This window comes from Vitis riparia, chromosome 10 (assembly GCF_004353265.1).
Source record: "Vitis riparia cultivar Riparia Gloire de Montpellier isolate 1030 chromosome 10, EGFV_Vit.rip_1.0, whole genome shotgun sequence".
NCBI lineage: Eukaryota > Viridiplantae > Streptophyta > Magnoliopsida > Vitales > Vitaceae > Vitis > Vitis riparia.
The window spans coordinates 23,042,381-23,061,567 of NC_048440.1; the positions used below are offsets into that span (position 1 = coordinate 23,042,381).

Below are 19,187 nucleotides of genomic sequence, written 5' to 3' on the forward strand. Positions count from 1 at the left end.
TTAAATAAACACCCAAACACAAACACTCAATTAAGTTCTAGGCCCAAAAAGAGTGCGACCTTTTCACATGATTTTTTCTTTTCTTTTTTACATTAATTAAAACAGAGCAAGCAGCAATATATACATGAAAGAGAAAGTAATGTTTCCAAATCAGAAGCCAGCCAGCACCTCACAGACTCCATTCTTAAACTCCGTTATTACAACCCTTTTTCCTTTTCTACTTTTTCAATATGTAATTTAAACTCCATTGTGTCTGTTACGGCACTCATTAACATCTACTAGATAAGAGATTCAAGTTTTGAAGAAGCCAAGAGTCCCCCAGGTGGGTTTCTCTTATGCCGCTTCTGCAAATCCAACTCTCATATTACCATAATCGAACACGGTGTGGTAGCGACCCATGAAGACGTCTCCCAGGATCCTGCAGTACATAATTGGAATCAGTGGAAAATAGCATCACCAGGATTCGAAGGATGACCTCAAACGATGGTATATAAAGCCACTAAAGTAAATTGGGAAGGGAATAAAATACCAGAGGGGTCCTCGTGGAGGAGGGACGTCCATGGCAATAAAGCCACTAATGCACTGTGCAGCAGCACCCTCGCCCACCTTCAGCACGTACTGATCAACCAAGAAAAGTAATGTAAACCAAGTTCAGATACGTATGCATGTTTACTGGTGACCATTTAATTGAGCAAATAACACAAGTGCGACTACTGAAAATCAGCTGTGCTAATAAGGGGGTCGGAAAACCAGAAAACCATATTCAGCAATCGCTTCTAACAATATTCTAATTCTAATTTTTCCAAAATGAGAACTTAAAGGAAGTTGGGTAACTGAGTAACCTATTACACCCACCTAATCTCGCTTAGCTTTAGAACCCTAAATAATATATCTTAATTTAGAAGAAACAGGAGTAATGTCATACCTCATTTGCTGAGAGATCAAAAACTTTACCACCAATAGTTAAGGAAACATTAGGCATGGAAGAAAGCTGTAAACAGTCCACAGCTGATTCTCCCATTGGGCTCGGCAGTCGATCACAAAGCTGAAATTGTATCGAAGGTCAGAGTCAATGCTGAAGCACCCTTGTGCAGGATTAAAGGATTAAAAACCAATAAATAAATAAATAAATTAGGCAAAAAGCTCACCTCATTCACATACTCCAATATACGTTCTTTTGTCTGATTCTGCCGAAGCTGGCTTTGCATCCAGACAACTGCCATCTCACAAGCAGAGCATCCAGCATCATGTACACCAGATGACTTGTCACCATTCTTCTCATCCACAACACTCTCAATGCCCATGCTACACAAGCACATGCATGAACCAATGAGCTTATCACATAGATATAGTCAGGATAAGGTAACTGATAATAACATCAGTTGGCAGATGCACAAGCTGCATTTTTTTTTCCTGATATAATTTATAATAGAGAAACAATGTGATAAATAATAAAATATATTTTGCGCCTGACCCAACACCACGAGTCCCATCAAAGGTGCACAACCCAATTTGCGAGCAAATCTTCTGTGGTGATGCCTGTAAAATACAAAATCCAAAAGCTGTAGTCAGTTAATTATAGAAGTACATTAGACATATTCTGGAAACAATTAATGCCACTAACACCTCCCCAGTTATGAAAACGTAATGTGGAACATGTTTGAGCAGCCATGTAAAGTAATCTGGAGATTGAGAAATTAAACTAGATAAAAGATAATAAAAAGATAGTGTTCACCTCTGATAAAAGTAAATCCATGATTGTTTCCCCATACTGTGCAACTACAGTCTTGCATTCCTGGCTAACAACTCCGGTGGCTCCAATGGCATGATTTATCATAGCAACAACAGCCGTTGGACCTGCCAAGAAAGACAGACCGAATCAATTAAACCACCATATTTTTAGAGATGCATTGCTATAGCGCTAAAAGTATGGGCTTTCATATCACAGCCGTTTTGTTTGGCGATGTGAATTCTATTTACTGTGAATTCTTATTGCATCTTTTACATGTTGGTGTAAAAACCCTCAGGAGCCAGTATGCTTCTGGAATGTCAATTATATAAAGTATTGACTTAAAAAATGAGATATTTTTGCAATAAGCTAATGACTAAACACCACAGAAGCCAGTCATGAACAGAGCAATGCTTTAAATAATCGAAAACACTCTGTATGGTTTTCACAGATGCAGGAAATTTAGATGCACCCAAGCACTTTAATGCATCCGCAAAGTATTAACATCAACAGGGAAGCCTGTCAATATGCTCCACTAAAAGGTACCATCTTTCAGCTAAACACTTCTCCAATCAATAGTAACCTACAAACTGATGAACTGGATCGATAGTAACTGCCATTACTTGACAAAGTTCTAAACCATGAGGGAAGCTACCAAAATGAGCTACTTTTGGGGGAGCAAAAAATAAAAGAAAATAGTTAAATTTTTTCAACCTTCCATAAAGAATTTGTATAAGTTTAGATGATACAGATGGAATTTAAGCCAAAACTGAAATCAGGAGTTGGAACCATGGGTATTGAACACATGGAAAAACAATTTGTAGCGGACTCCTATTTCCACAAACAGGTGTACAACTTTTGAAACTAAATTACGAAGGATCAAATTTCCTCCAATGAGAATATTAAGTGTATCAACTAGTACAATAAATCCTAGAAGAATATTTGATGGGACAGAAGTTAAAATAAAAACGATTAACCAAACTCTTGAGTGCTGATACATACCGTTGGACCTGCCAACAAAGAAGTTCCAGAATCTGCAATTGCTGCACAACCTCCGGCACAGTACCCTGAGGTAGTATGCTTGTGTCAAAACGACATAATAATCATACTAATTATGTGCTTATACCATTAAAAAAAGGTCTCTAAATCTAGGCTTTTCCTTCTTTCCTCCAATTTCCTACTTTTTGGTTTATAAAGCACACAATGGTTTCAAGAGGGGTCTCACCAGTTGTTTCACCATCAATAAGAACTTCGCCCATATCAAACTATCAACAAGAAATATAGATAAACAAAATGAGAAAATAATTGATGATAAAAATTCAGATATGTTTTACACTATAAGCGACGACATTGCAGATTACCAACCTGCCAATAGCCTTTCTGCGTCACTGGAACATATGTGTGCTCACCCTTGAAGTGATCGGGGTCAACTCCACCAAACACAAGTTCACCCCCTTCATCATCATCTGTCTTGCGGTTGAGCCAGAATGAAAATACTGGCTCCTTAACAAGACCTTGTTTCACCATGTTGTACCACACTGTAACACATGCACATGCCTCATCACATACACAAAAATTCAAGAATAATCAGGCAAGCCTGATTGTGGGTCAATGAGAACGACCTCGGAAAAAGTTAAAGAAGTTAGTATATGGGTTTGTTATACTACAACAAAAAACAGGTAAACTAAGCCTTCTTGATCAAACAATCCACAACACAAAAATATCAAGGTTGTCCAACATACCACACTGGGACAGCATTTCCAACTGAAATCTCTTGAAATCCAAGTCCTAATATACCATCAAATTTGGCCACCAAAAATGTGACACTGGGCTCTCTAGTTGCCTCAATAAAGTCCTGATAAGGACCCACAGTTTTTAGCATAGGCAGCCATAGTCAAAATAATCAATCAAATTCAAGAGGAAAAACTGCTCAAAATCACCTGATTCTTCACAACAAGATCACCAACTTTCACATTGTCTTCACTAAAGAAACCTGAGATAGCTCCAGTACCATAATGGATATCAGCAGATTTCCCTGCATGATGGATGACGAGGTTGTTAAGTGGCCAATTTTCAGATATAATTTTAGACAATGATTCCAAAACTCATGTGGTAGTTGTCCAAAGATTCACAAGCAAGGATATAGGTGGCTGATGCAAACATTATAAAAAACACTGCGGTTGAATCATACTAATATTAACACAAGCACAATATTGACCAATTAACACCACTATCTGAAAACATGATAATAATGATACTTTTGAAGACATAATGGATGTGTGATAAGAACAAACCATTCTTCCTGTAGGTACTTGATTGGCTTGACTTGTACTTTGAATGGAAATAGCAAGGAACCTGCACCAAAATGACAAAATTCAAACACATGATGATTCTCTTGCTTCCAACCAACTTGAAATGGAAAAAAAAATGTTCACTAACATATTGTCACATTCCACAGAAATATAGAACTCACCGAGAAATAGCACTTGGATGATGGAACCCACAGGTTTGAGCTACCAGTGTCAAAGATTACGGTGAACGTTTGAGGGGGAGTACCAATACCAATTTCACCAAAGTATTGAGCATCCATGTAGTTTTTCAGTCCCACAATATCTGTATCCTGAGAGTCCCCAAGATTACCACGACGAAAATACTTCCTAATAGAAGCTCTTAATGACTCCCCTTCCTTGGACTCCAGCCGTGCAGCAAGCTGGTCATTTTGGTCCAATTTCATCTTTTTGAGTCCAATTCTAAACAGCCCATCCGTGGTTGCAGAAGAAGCCAGAGAAAACAACAGGGAGGAAAGGAACAGAGACACAAGGACAGCTTTGAGTTTGGCTTCCATGTTGACCTACAAGTTACAATTGAAACAATTAAATTCATCAAAATGAATATATATAATTCCAAAACCCATGATTACAGGCCCACCTCCAAGCTGATTAAGAAAACACAACAAATATCAAAACTGAGATCATCATAATACTTGAGAAAACTCTTCTTCCAAACAAGCCTAATGGAACCATTCGGTCAACGGATTGTCTGTTCTCTCTCTTTGTTTTCATTATCCTTTTTTAGCCGAATAGAACAGATCATTTTTTCACTTTACCCAAAAAAAAAATCATGGGATACAAGACTCCGAAATTTCATTTTTATTTTTGTTTATTTGCATGTTTTTTCTTTGGGTTTTCCTAATCATCAACGATCGGCTGTGAACCAAAAAACAAAAAAACAATAAAATAAAATAATAATAATAATAATGATAAAGATAATAATTTCATGACTCCTAGGTGAAAATTAAAATTATACCTCCGAGAAAACTACGAAAATAAGTGCAATCAGTTCTCAATTTTTCTCAGTTTCTCAATTTCTCCGATACGACCAAAAAAATCATTCTCTTGACTTTTCCTTCCTTTTTCTCACTAGTCAAACAGAACTAACCACAAAACCGCAAAACTAAACCCTAACTCACTCCCCAAAACACCAGCAACTGATCATGAGCATCACAAAACCAAACACCGATTCAAAAAACACAAATAATCAACATCATCACATAGATCAACAAAATAGAACAAAAATTAACCAAAAAGAAAAAAAGAAAGAACGAAAGAAAAAACTCACCTACGGAGAAGACCGATCTAGAGAGGAAAGTTGAAGAAGCTAAGAAAATAAAAAGGAGAGAGAATAATCGGAAAGAAGAGACAGGGGGAATATAAATCTACCTTTCAGACCCACCACCACCACCGATGCCCAACTCAGCTACCGTTCTATAGTCGCTATTCTACGTCAATTTTAGCTTTTTCTCAACAGATATTTTTTATTTTTTCATTATATTTAGTGTCAACTTTCGATCCTAGCCGTCGATCTTTCTTCTCACACGAGGTCCTCGTTTTGGGAGGTTAGAAGCACGAAGAAAAGGATAATGGGAGCGGGGATCGGGTGCGGCCGACGCGGGGCCTTGATGTGGGCGAGAGGTTTGGGGACGTTGATCGTGCTATGGTCGGTGATTAGAGGGTGTGAGTAAGATAATGTGGTGGGATAGGAGATAAGGTTAAGGCTTTAGGCGTTACAACCGATTGCTGACGTGTCAGTAAAGCATGCAGTTGGGTTCCTTGGCACGCGACACCTCTCTTTGTTTTTTCTCCGTTTGGATTTTTGAGGGTCTAGGCTAAGGTGTGGAGCGGTGCACGGAGATTTGGTGTTTTCTGGCTTGTCCATCTTTGAATGGCGGTTATTTTCGTTTTGGCTGAAAGTGATTTTAATAAAAGTGTTTTTTTTTTTAAAGTGTTTTTAAAACAATTACAGTTAAGGTGTTTCTCCATAAAAAATACTACAACTAATTTTTTAATACCATAACTAATTTTGTTCTTTCAAATTTTTAAAATTATTTTCTAAAATTTATCAAAACAATTTTTAATAACACTTTCTATTGTTTCGAACTCTAATAATTAGAGTATAGTCATTCTAATACTTAAAATTTTTTATTTTTAATGAAGTGTTTGATACATGAGAATGAGAAGTAAGAATAAGCATCTCATTCATTTCCTTATTTGAAACAAATCAAAACAACTTTTAATAACATTTTCTATTGTTTTGAACTGTAATAATCAAGAGTATAGTCATTCTAATACTTAAAAATTTTAATTTTTAATGGAGTGTTTGATACATGAGAATGAGGAGTGAGAATAAATATCTTATTCATTTCCTTATTTGTTCTTATGTTTGAATAAATTTTATAAAAATAGGAATAAAATAAAAAATAATTATAACAAAAATCAAATTCTATTTATAGGTGAGATTTCAATTCATTGAAGTAAATGATATTTTGATTCATTTCATCCCATAAAAAAATATAAAATAATCTAAAATTACTTTTTTTTTTCCTTTTTTTCACATGCCAATAATTCTTGAACTTGATATAAGTTAATATTTTTTATATAAGAGAATATATTTCATCAAATAAATTGTCATTATTTTATATTTTTAAAAATAGAAAAAAGAAAAGAAAAATTCAAGCGCACAAAAGATTAATTTTGTTTATGAAATCAAACAAAAAAAAATAGAAATATTTAATGTCTAATTATGTCTAATTAATAAAAAATTTGAACATAAGAACAAAGAAATTGATCTCAGAATAAAACTTTTGTATTGAAAATTATATTTTGATTATAAGAGAGCTTCTATTTGGCTTGTTGACATAAGATAAATACAAAGGAATATATTTTTGAAAGGAGATAGTATAAAAGCTAATAAGAGAATTTTGGAGAACACTTTCTAACTCTTGATAGCTCGTTCTTGTGCATCTATCTTGGATTGATCTTGAAGTCTCTATGTATAGGAGAAATTGACGGACTTGAATTTGGTTGAAATCAACGGATGTGAAGTGAATTGAATTCGAAAATAATTGTAGAAGACAATTGACCTCTTTCTTTCCATCTTCAAATGAAAGCATTGAATCTTTGCAAGGATACTATAGGTAAAAAGGCCACGTATCCGCATGTTTTCTTTTTGAAATCAAAGTTGTCAATTTAAAAGACAACTTTACTATTTGAATATTATTTGAGTACCGTTCAACACTATTTACCACTATTAATTGAATAGTTTTTAAACTTTTTTTATTGGATAAATACAAGAAGACAAATGTACAAAGATATAGATGTATAAAAGATTTTTGATATCTTTTCAACTAAGCATTTCCAAGAGATATTTTTCAAAAACCTTCTAAGTTTTTTTAAATGACGTAATTTTTTTTGTATTTATCAACAAGATAGGAAAATCAGGTTTGGAATAGAAGAGGGACTTTTGGAAAGACATTTGTAGAGATGATTTTTTGAATATTTTCTTTTGCGATGAGATTATAGTTAGAAAAACTATAAATCTCATAATCAAGGTCTCTTGCAATCATTCTTAATCTCCAATGTCGGATTTGTTTTTTGAGGCTAACTTTAGTATAGGGCTAAGGGTCCTCTATGCCAAATAATTGATGTTTTCTATTATTAAATTTGAGAAGGATTAGGTGTTGGACTGGATAGACTCCTCCATCGTTCAACCATTCAAGAGGCTTACTTTCGATAATGAGTTCAACTTATTTGAATTCTCTAATAAAGACATTTAATATACAAATTACTAATTTCCTTCCAAATCCATCAGTTTGCTCAGATTGGAGAAATTAGTTGATAAAGTAACCCATAATCCATGAGAAGAGTAAAGGTTAGTTCTATTGACTCATTATTGAATTTGATGACTATGGGTCTATATCTGTCTAAGTCAATATTGGTCTTGCAAATATTGTAAGTAAGAGCACACTTACAGTCATGACTTTCTAATGAAATTTCCCTACACAATGGATCAAACTTTGGACATTCAATATTGGTGTTGCCATAAAGAGTATGTCAAATGAAACCCATCCCTTGAATAGTAACTCCAAAAGTGTTACAGTCAACAAAAAATTGCATTATATGTTCTTGCTTAGCTTCTCCTTGGGTCTATTGACTTATTATCTGTCTAAGGTCTTAAGGGAGATTTAAATTATTTTGTTTGAAGAATGAAAATCTTGATTTTGGAAATTCTAAGCTTTCATCGAAAAGTTTTGGAGATTCATTTTGAAATTCATTTTGAAAAGATTTTGAAAATGTAGTTTTCGACTCCTCATAAATTTTCCTGCAATTGAAACTTTCAAGATCTGTATCCATTAGGAGGCAATGCATATCAGAATTTGAAGGGTTAGAAAAATTGTCTAATGCATATCAGAATTTGAAGGGTTAGAAAAATTGTCTAAGTTATCATTTAACTATTTAAAATGAAAAAACAAAGCATTTAAAGCTTCCAACTTTTGGATATCGTTTTTTGCATTCCAAAGGTTGTTTAAAATGCATTTTTGTGATATGTCTAAACTTTTTATATCTTTATGAATCCGAAACGACAGATTACTTTTAGGAAACACCGGAAAAGTGAATTTCCCAACTTAATTGTTCTTACTCCATCTGTAAAGAAAATTAAAAAATTAGTACACCTTTTGAAGCATGAATAAGATATCTAATTAGTTTATCTTTAATATACCAAAATTGAAAATATATTGAATTTATGAGGGGCAAATAATTATGAATAAAAATATTTAAAGGAGGTTTTGAATCTTTTGAAATCAAATTTATCGATTTATAAGAACATGCACAAATATCATCACAATTTTTTTTATCATCTGATTCATCTTGACTTGACACTTCATAGTTTTCACTTAAATGTTCATTTTCTTTATTAATCATTAATCTTGTCATTAAATGTTTAAGCTTATCACTGATTTCTAGATAATTGATTTTGTTTTCTAGTTTACAACCTTTTAAATAATCACCTACTTTGCCACACTTTTTCTTTTTGAAAGAGTTATTATTGTATCATACCCATAATATGAACAAAATTTTCCTAATTCTTTCTTACTATCTTGTTTTTCTTTTTTCTTTTAACTCTTTAATTTAAGATCTGTGTAAATAATTAGACCTACATTAAAAGTAATTAGTTCTCCATATGTTAATGACTCATAAGGAATTCTTCCATTATACGTATTTCTAATTCTTTGTCTAACATTTTCATCAAATAAAGTTGGTAAACCAAATATAAATTTTTCTTTCCAATAATGACTTCCACAATCAGATCTTGACATAACTTTAACTAAAAACATATCTCTATATCACTTAAAATCTTGAAGTTTTGGACATCTAAGATTATTAAGGATCTTAGAAGTTTTTTTTAAAAAAAAATAGACTGGATCTCCTATAAAATGTTTTGTTATTACAAATATTAAAGTATTAATAACGTCTTCTTCAAAAGTTTAGATTAATGTTCCTTCTTCTTTTACTATTGTCTTTTTTTGCATTTAATATATATTCTCTAACATTTTGACTCAAATAATGATCTCACCAACCTTTAAGCAGACCAGTGAATCCTATGACTAAAATACTAATAGCATGAAAATCAAAATTACTAGTCTTGATTCTATAAGCATTAGCAGTCATCATCATTTCATGAAGTAAATTAATCATTTGATGTTCACTCATTCCATCTATATTCCATTCATAAAAGCTACTACCATCATAACTAACAACTAATTGATAATTTCTTTCTTTTAATTGAATGTTAGGAAAAAAAGGTTTTGAATAATAATTTTTTTTCTACTTACAAAATTATTAGAAATTGCATTAATTGTCGATGGGGGTTGACTATTAAATCTGGACACATTTTGAATTGTTCTTCTATTTTATTGACTTGTGATTTATTTTTTGTCATAGTAAAAGTTGATCCTTATTTTGATTAATATCATTAATATTAAGTTTATCAAATATAAGTTGTATTTCTTTTAGCATTGTTTATGTTGGTGTAGCGAGTTGTATGTTTGATTTTGCAGCGTTTATAGGAATAATAAAAGGTTGATCTAAAGACTTAGTAGAATATGATGATGATGATAAAATTGAAGAAAATGTTGATTTTGATTAAGAAAAAGTTGATTTTGATGTTTCACTTATCTTCCATCCCGAGGCAAAAGAAAACAAAAATTGAAATTTTTTTGTTGTTTGTTGATTTAAATGTTGAAGAGAATGATTTGTATAATTTAATTGTTCTTGAACTTGTCTAATATCTTTGTTCATCTTTGGTTCTTGGAATTTTGAAGATTGACGCAAAAATTGAATTATTATCAAAATTAAATTGATGATTATTTAGAGGTGGTTGAGAACCTAATTCTAAGGTTATTATTGAAATTCTTTTTTGAACAATTTTTGCGTGTTTTATTGCAAATTGATATCCTACTTTATCTCTTAAAGTTATGAGTTTGTTTTCTTTGTTTTCTAAGTTTGAAAAACCAATGGAAAAAAGAAATAGTCATTTTCTTTTTATTCATGTATTTTTCATAGTGTTTTCTTTTCTTAATACATTTCTAGCTTAAGGAGGAAATGTTTCAAAATAAGCTCTTTTAGGACTATTGTAAGAGAAAAAATAATCTAATTTTATCAATTCTACATTAGAAGTAAAATGAGTATTTTTATAATTTTTCTTATGAATAATATTAACTTGATTAGGATAAATGTCAGAATGAGTAGGTGACACAGGAGGAGATTTTTGTTGTTGATAGACAAGAATAGGAATTTTTTGAATAAATTCAACACTATTTTAATTCGCATTTGAAGTAGACGGTCTTACAAAAATAAAATCTTGAGTAAATGAATATTTTGAAGTTGGACTAAATTCTATTTGAACTGTACCATTAGTATGTTGTATAATTTTTGAAAAAATTGTTAAAGGTTTAATTGATTTTGAATTTGTTAAATCTTTTAACTCCCATTGACCTATTTGAGTAATTTAATTTCATTTTAGTTTTTTAGGAACAAAGGCTTGAGTATTGTTAGGATTCTAATGTTCATCTTTGACAAATTGACACATAGCTCTAAGATTTAATTGAGTAGTCATGACTTTATAATATATACTATAGATTATTGCTATAGTTTGAGGTTCTTCTACAAAATTCATATTTTTGGTTTTAATGTTTAAAGTTAAACTTGAGATAATACTTGGATCATTTATGTTCATGGAGAAGTTGGGAAAACGGTTAAAATAAACATGACCATTTGCAAGGTTTGAATGAATCATACTAAGGATAAAATCAGTAAATTTTGTTAACCTAACGTCTCTTAGGCAGACAAACACAATAATATCTAAACCTAAGTGAAACAAGGGTTTTATTGCTGAACAAATCCTATATGAACATAATTAAATTTCTTTCTATGATGATTAATAGTGTCTTGACTTAATAATTGAAGACATTCTGAATTTTGATCAAGAGAAATAGTTTTTTCTTCAGCTTTAATTGAATAATTTTGACTAAATTCAAAATTTCCTTGTTGATATATTATATTAATTTTCATGTGTGAAATTGACCAATTATGTAATTGATTCTCTATTTGTACTATATTTATTTCTTGACCATTAACAATATTTTTGAGTAAGTGATGTGTGTGTAGAATTATCAGATGAAGATGCAAAACTATCATTGGACCTAAAAGATCTGGAAGAATTAGATCTACTTAATCTCTTTATAATATTACTTATTATCACATAAAATAATCACAATCTTATCATTAATCAATTCAAATAATTTCCTAAACAGGGACCACCACAAGAGAATCAACATAAGACTTATGCTCATTCTGCCCTTAAAAACCGCTATATAGGCTCACCAAGCGAAATTCAATTTGAATTAACTCGGGACTAAATTTAGTGATTAAAGATTGTTTTCAATTCATAATACCACTCAGTTCTTAAGCAGAACGTGACTCTGATACCATTCATACTTAGGACATAAAATAGTTCATACACACAAAAGATTAGTTTTGTTTATGAACTCAAGCAAAAAAACAAAAATATTTAATGTCTAATTTTGTTTAGTTTATAGCAAAAAAATGAACATAAAAACAAAGAAATTAATCTCAAAATAAAACTTTTGTATTGAAAATTATACCTTGATTACAAGAGAGTTTTGATTAGGCTTGTTGACAGCAGATGAATGCAAATGAAGAGATTTTTAAAAGGAGATAATATAAAAGCTAAGAAGAGAATTATGGAGAACACTTTCTAACTCTTGGTCACTTGCTCTTGTGCATTTGCCTTGAATTGATCTTGAAGTCTCTATTTATAGGAGAAATTGACGAGCTTGAATTTGGTTGAAATCCGTGGATGTGAAGTGAGATTGAATCCGAAAATAATTGCAAAAGACAAATGATCTCTATCTTTTGGAATAAGTTTGGTATATATATATATATATATAATTTAAAAAGCATAAATTTTAAACTATTTTTAATTATATTGATTTGATTTTAATATTTTTCATGTTAAACAAAATATTTTTTCTAATACTTTTTTTATTCTATTCTTAATATTTTCTAGGAACCAAACAATCTTTAATTTTTGCTTTTAGTAATATCAACAAAACTTTGTCCAATATCTAATACATAATTTTACTTTGTCCAAAAACACCAATATTGTAACTTTTGTTAAAAATTATGAATGGATTTGTCAACTATATGAATTTGACAAATTTTGTGTTGGAGGTTGGCAACAAGGTTTTCATGAGGACTTGTTTTTAAAAATTGAGCCATTTTTTAAGAATAAATTTAAATTATTTTCAATGTTTTTTAGAATGTAATGATAATGAAATATATTGAAATTATGTCCGATTGCTTTTATGCATTTACGGGTTTTCCTATTAAAATGGTAACAAAACAATCTTGATACGCTATTTAAATGTTTGTAATTTAGCATTTTCACCTTTGAAAAATAAATGTTAACTTTCATATTACAAACATATTAGTATAAAAATATAAAATTAAAATCATATTCCAGTAAAAATACTAATATGTTTATACCAATGTTTTCAGAATCGAACCGGTCATTGAACCGGAAAAGTTACTGGTTCACGGTTCACCTGTCGGACCGGCAGTCAAACTGGTAATGTCATAAATAATTAAATATATAATTTATAAATTATTAAAATTTAAAATAATTATAAAAATAAAAATAATAATTTATATATCATTTAAAAATTAAAATTTTATTTGAAAATCAAAAATTAGTTTCAAATTAGAAATAAATCAAAATTATAATTAAAAAAACACATTAAATATAAAACATAAAAAAAAAAAAAAAAAAATCACCTTATAGCTATTGCCATTACTCGAAGTGGGGCTTACACGGGGGAAATTTATGATGGGTTGGGAAAGGGGGGGATTGGGGTTTACACAGAGGAGGGTGGGCGGGAGGACCTTGCACAGGGGGTGATCGCTGCGGGAGGAGAGGGATATACAGCTGCTAGCCGCGAGGAGCTTCCAACCGATGCCACCGAGGGAGCTAGTGTCGCGGTGGGGAGGCTCATAGTCGGTGTTAGGGCGCCGGGGGTGGGGGGTGCTTACACAGGGGGTTGTTACAGTGGCAGAAGAGAGATTTACAACTATCGGCCGCGGGGGAGCTTCTAGTAGGTGCCGTCGGGGGGAGTTGGTGTCGCAATAGGAAAGGCTCACATCCGGTGTCGGGGCGCAACGGCGGCTTCACACTGCAAGGGGTGGGTTGAAAGTTGAAGATGGGGGAAGCATCAAAATAACATCATTTTGACATTGGAAAAAAAAAATTGAATTGTTCGATTAAGAGAGAACCGACTAGTTCGTCCGATTCATTGGTTGGACCATCGGTTCAACTGGTTTGATTCCTGTTCAACCACTTTTCGGGCTAATTGATCGGACTGGAACCATAACCGGTCAATCGATTCAATCCGATTTTTAAAATCATGATTTATATCAACTTATGCAAGAGGAAAATATTATTAAAAAGAAAGACCAAATACAACTAATAAGCTTGAAATATCTCATATTTTTCTATTATTTATATCAATATCTTGAATTGTAAGGTCTTGCTCCATTTGGTAGTTCATTTTTTCTTATATCTTTACCTAATTGATATAAACTTCATATTTTCATTTCACTTTTCATCTTAGAACCTTTTCTCTTTATACTAAAAAATATTTGTAATAATTTTTTTTATAGAAAAATCTCATATTAAAATGATATATAAATGCTTTAGGATATTTATTATGTATTTATTTGTTTAATTCTTGTATAATTTTTTTAAACAAATATTAATAAAACTCAATGATTATATTTTCAAATTATGACAAAAATCTGTCACTCATATAAATACTGTGTTTGAAAAGACTTACAAAAAAAAATTAAAATCACCTAATTTGTAGTATTTTTTAAAAAGTATTTCTAATAAAAAAATATTTTAAAGAAAAAATAGGTTATTTATTAAAATTTATAAATAAAACACTTTTAAAAAGTTGCAAATTTTTTAAGAAAAACACTTTTTAAAAAAACACTCCCACCTTCAAACGTGGTCGAAAATTTGTTATCAAATCCCATTTGTTTTCAAAACAATTTCAGAAAAAAAAAAGGTTTTAATTATAACTATAAAACAATTTTCTAAAACTAAAAACCATTTTCTATTCTTAAAAATTGTTAACAAACCAACCCTATTATTTTATATTGTTTAAAAGCTGAAAACCAAAATGGTCTAAATTTAATAATTTCAATAAGATATTTTGATACCCAAATTTGAAAAATATTATATATAAAGGTTAAGAAAATAGAAAAAAAAGTAAATAAAGATAAAAAAGTTCAATATTTGTAAAAAAAAATAAATAAATAAAGATATATATATATTGAAAAAAAATGTTTTTCTTATTCGAAATATTTGTAATGAAAGTGTTTTCTTTAAAAATATTTTGAAATAATTAACTATCAATTGTTTCTCAAAAAAAAAAAAACGTTATAATTCGAGCTTATTTGACGTGATTTTTAAAAAATATTTTAAACTTTTTTAACACTTAAAATTTTTTATCATTCAAGTGTTGAAAAGATTAGAAATGTTTTCTAAAATCACTATCAAACACACTCTTAATCTTTTAACACTATAAATAATTTTTCAAAATTTTAAAAATATTTCCTAAATTTGATCAAACACATAATTCATTTTTTTTAAAAAAAAAAGAAAAAAGAAAAAACACTTTTTAAAATCATAAGCTCTAATAATTAAGTCTTATTATGATTCCATGGAAATCAAAATCATCATTTATGATAATATTAATATTATAAAAGGAAAATATTAAATATTCATTACTTTTTTAAGTATAAATTTGATATTGTAAAATAAAAAATTAAATGTTAATTACTCCTCAACCAAATTATGATGTTAATATATCATAATTTTCACTTAATTTATATTGCACTTATTTAGATAAAAATTGTCAAAAATATTTAAGGATTCGTAATTTATATTAAAGATTATACTTTCCTAGGTTTTCTCTTCTTTTATTTATTTATTCTCTTTTTCACATGCCAATAATTCTTGAACTTGATATAAGTTAATATTTTTTTATATAAGAGAATATATTTTATCAAATAAATAGTCGTTATTTTATATTTTTAAAAATAGAAAAAAGAAAAGAAAATATATCCAAGATATCCTAAAAGGTGAAGGAAAATGGTTAAAATAAGAAAAAAAAAAAAGGTACAACTTAATTTTAGAAATATTTAAAGAAAATTTGCTATAAAAAGGAAAATCGTGTTGCTTTATATTTATTAATTCATTTTTTATTTACACATCATATAGATCTAATAGCTACAAAAGTTATACTTTTCAATGGAGTAGGAAATTCTTGAATCTCTCTTAATATCCCATAAAATGTCATAACTTTTATTTGTATTTTTTTTTAAAAAAAAATAGAATGTGAAAACTCTTTAAAAGTTAGCTTAAAAAATTAATAATTTTAAAAAATAATTTTTTAAAAATTTGAGGTATTAAAATTTGTTAACTTTTTATAATTTTAAAATTAATTTTTTAAAATATATCATGTGACTCTTATATCATATAAGTTTTTAATGTTATATATATATAAATTCTTCTTAAATAAGTTTTAAAATCATGAGAGTTCAAAACGAACAATAAAGACTTATATTTTATATAAAAATTAAAAAAGTAAGTAAACAGGGAGTGTTAAAGAAGCACCTACTTTTAGCTTTTCTCCTCAAGCACAATTTTCCTGGGTGATAAAAATGGTCATCCAATGGGCCCAGAGTGGCAGGATGTTTGTAGGATGGACGCATCAATCAAAACTGGGCCCGTATCATGTGAATATGAAATAGGCCCATATTCAAGCCCATTTTGAATAGAAGCTAAATTTCTTGAAAGGATTCTAATTTATTACATTTGTGATTTTAATTTTTCCCCATTTTTATTTTAATTAATTTTCTAATCATATATCAAGATGGAATTTCTTAGAAGTGACTAATGCGTGTATGAGACTTCAAAAGCTTATTATGACATGTTGTCTCATTTGGACACGTATGCGAAAACAAAGGAAAACCACAAAGACCTTGTAGAAATAGATGGACCCACCCAAGTAAACACCTCAAAATGCTCTAGAAGGGAGTTTTGAATTTTAGGGTAGCCCATTATGAAATATTTTTAAAACCTACAAGTAAGACATAACCTCACCTCGTGCATTCAAATACTAATGAAGTGTACGTTTTGTCTTTTATTTCTTGTTTTCTAGATTTATATTTCTCCTTTGAAATATGATACCATTAGGTCAAGGTTTCATAATACAAAGATTTTGATATTTTGATTTGAAATTAATTAAAGCTCCGTGTAAACAAGTTTTAAGATGTTTGGGCAAAATTTTTTAATATAACTTTATTTAATATAATTTGATCTATTTGGGTTTAGAAAGCAGAAAGACTGGTTTTTGTTTTTAAATGTAATTTAATTGGAGCAATGACTTTGATTTTTACTAATTCTAGTTTTTTTAATAATAGAAGTTAACATCCGTTTAAAATGATATTAAAATATTATTATTAAGTAGTTGAGATTTTCTGTCTAAACGAATTTAAGCGATGCATTGATGTATCCTTGAAAATTGAGCAATTCAAGATCACAACAATTTTGACTATATCTTGAGTTATCGTTTTCATTCAAATTGCAAGGCAAGTGTCTGTTTTAAGATGCAAGATTGAATAATATGAATTTGGAGTTTACGAGATTAAAAACAGTATCTAAATCAATAATATGATGAAAATTGCAAAAAAGATGTATGATGAATAATATGAATTTGGAGTTTATAAGATTAAAAGTAACATCAAAATCAAAAACATAATGAAAATTACAATAAAATCCATCAATAGTCTTTTTAATCACCTCTAAGAAGGTAATTCCTTGCGTGACAAAGTCTTCAAATTTCTTTCATTTAGATGGATCTGTCAAGGTTTTCATGACAAAATTTTCAAATTTCTTTCAAATGTTCTAGATGGATTTGTCAAGGTCTTCGTAGCAAAATGATCACAAGGATTTGACTAATCATCAATATGATAAAATTTTAAAACATTTTTCTTGATTAATGGCCATTGATTTTTTAAAATGTTTTTGATTGGCTGTGAAGTTGAAGAGATCTAGGCCATGTCATTGATAATGCTCACAAGGAAGGATGCATATGCTTTAAATATCAAAGGAAAGATTTTTCCATGGAGCTTTCACTTCTAGATTCTTGTGTTGATCCCGCGTTTGAATTGTTCCTTAGGTTGTTTTTTTTACTTAATTCTAAATAAAACTTTAATGCTTAATAGTGTTAAATATTAGGTTGTTTATTTTTATAGTATTTTATTTTTATTAAGTATTAAAAAATAAAGAAAAACCAATATGCTATTTTTTTTATTTAAAAAAAGTTAAATATTTTAGTTCTTTTTATTCAGTAAAAAATTTATAACAAGTTATAAAAAAATAGAAAAACAAACAATCTAAATTTTATAAATAAATTGCTTTCAGCAAAAAACCAAAAAAACAAACACCCTCTTAGTTTTTGTTTTGATTTATTTATTTATTTGAACTAGGGTTGGAATCGTATTAATTAGAATTAGAAAGTTGAATAAAAGTTCAAAATTTGTAAAGACAACCTACAATAATATGAATTTACCATAAGTTCTTAAAAATTATTATTCATTATTTAATTTTTGAAGTAATTTTTAAAATGAAAAAAAATAATATTTCATTCTTTTTTACATATGAATTAATAATACTAAAAACTCGTTTGATAGTGATTTTAGAAAGTATTTATAAATTTTTTTAACATTTAAAAATATTTTTTAAAATGATTGTTAAACACATTTTAAGTGTTTATAAAAAGAAAATTGAAAAATGTGTTTTATAAATACCATTCATTTGAAAAAAACAAAATATATAAATAAAATTATGAAATATGTTTAATATTTAAATAATAATAATAAAAGTTTAATATTTAATATTTCGTAAATATTTGTTCAAAAGATTTACTTTCGAAGAGGCCATTATTTTATTTTCATTCCGTCGACAGGCTATTGGTTCATATCACATGGGAGCATGTGTGCGCATGTTATTGGGCATGGACTCGGAAGCTTCGACCAATGTACGGGGATAAGGTACGGTGCGACCTAAAAAACTTGCACGTTGGTCTTCAATTTTTGTATAATCCACATGATTGGACATTTTGGCCTGCAGACTGTGGAAACAGAAGTCAAACAACGGATCCCATTTGCCCAATCAGAAAAGCCCATCTTCAATACCATCCACGAAACTACCTAAACCCTTTTCTTTATTAGATTTTGACCCTCTTTAACTATTCGATTAAACGTATACGTAGGAGTTTCCTTTCTCCAAGTCTTATCTTCGTCCCAGTCAGAGCGTGGTGGGTGGCTTGAGACTTAATATTTACGTGTCAAAACTTCAAAGCCGAGTTTCTTGACTGTGGAAAATCCATGGCGAATATGCAGTACTGGGGTGTCTTTCATTCCATGTTGGAAGAGAGAATAATGAAAAAGTGAAAATGGAGCATTGGACTTCG

General features: G+C 29.7%; 1 protein-coding gene across 2 annotated transcripts; it reads right to left on the reverse strand.

Moving 5' to 3' along the window:
• On the reverse strand, positions 1-5,519 carry LOC117923617 (aspartic proteinase A1). 2 transcript variants are annotated; one of them, XM_034842004.1, is made up of 14 exons: positions 5,449-5,519; positions 4,203-4,580; positions 4,024-4,084; positions 3,670-3,764; positions 3,472-3,584; positions 3,095-3,263; positions 2,955-2,994; positions 2,740-2,796; positions 1,736-1,857; positions 1,475-1,539; positions 1,149-1,305; positions 926-1,045; positions 530-618; positions 1-418 (listed from the first exon to the last, which is right to left on the reverse strand). In XM_034842004.1, exons 2-14 carry the CDS (start codon positions 4,572-4,574, stop codon positions 334-336), a joined length of 1,545 nt encoding a protein of 514 aa, XP_034697895.1. In that variant the 5' UTR covers positions 4,575-4,580; positions 5,449-5,519; the 3' UTR covers positions 1-333. The 2 variants fall into 2 exon arrangements, with proteins under 2 accessions (XP_034697895.1, XP_034697894.1); XM_034842003.1 differs by lacking the exon at positions 5,449-5,519 and adding an exon at positions 5,348-5,442.
• Between the last annotated feature and the right edge of the window lie 13,668 nt (positions 5,520-19,187).

Coding starts and splice junctions, on each gene's coding strand:
- LOC117923617 (XM_034842004.1), bottom strand. CDS start 4,574: ATGGAAGCCAAACTCAAAGCTGTCCTTGTGTCTCTGTTCCTTTCCTCC. Junction 3,585..3,669: donor ATCTTGTTGTGAAGAATCAG/GTGATTTTGAGC, acceptor GGTCCTTATCAG/GACTTTATTGAGGCAACTAG. Junction 3,264..3,471: donor GGAAATGCTGTCCCAGTGTG/GTATGTTGGACA, acceptor TGTTACAGTGTG/GTACAACATGGTGAAACAAG.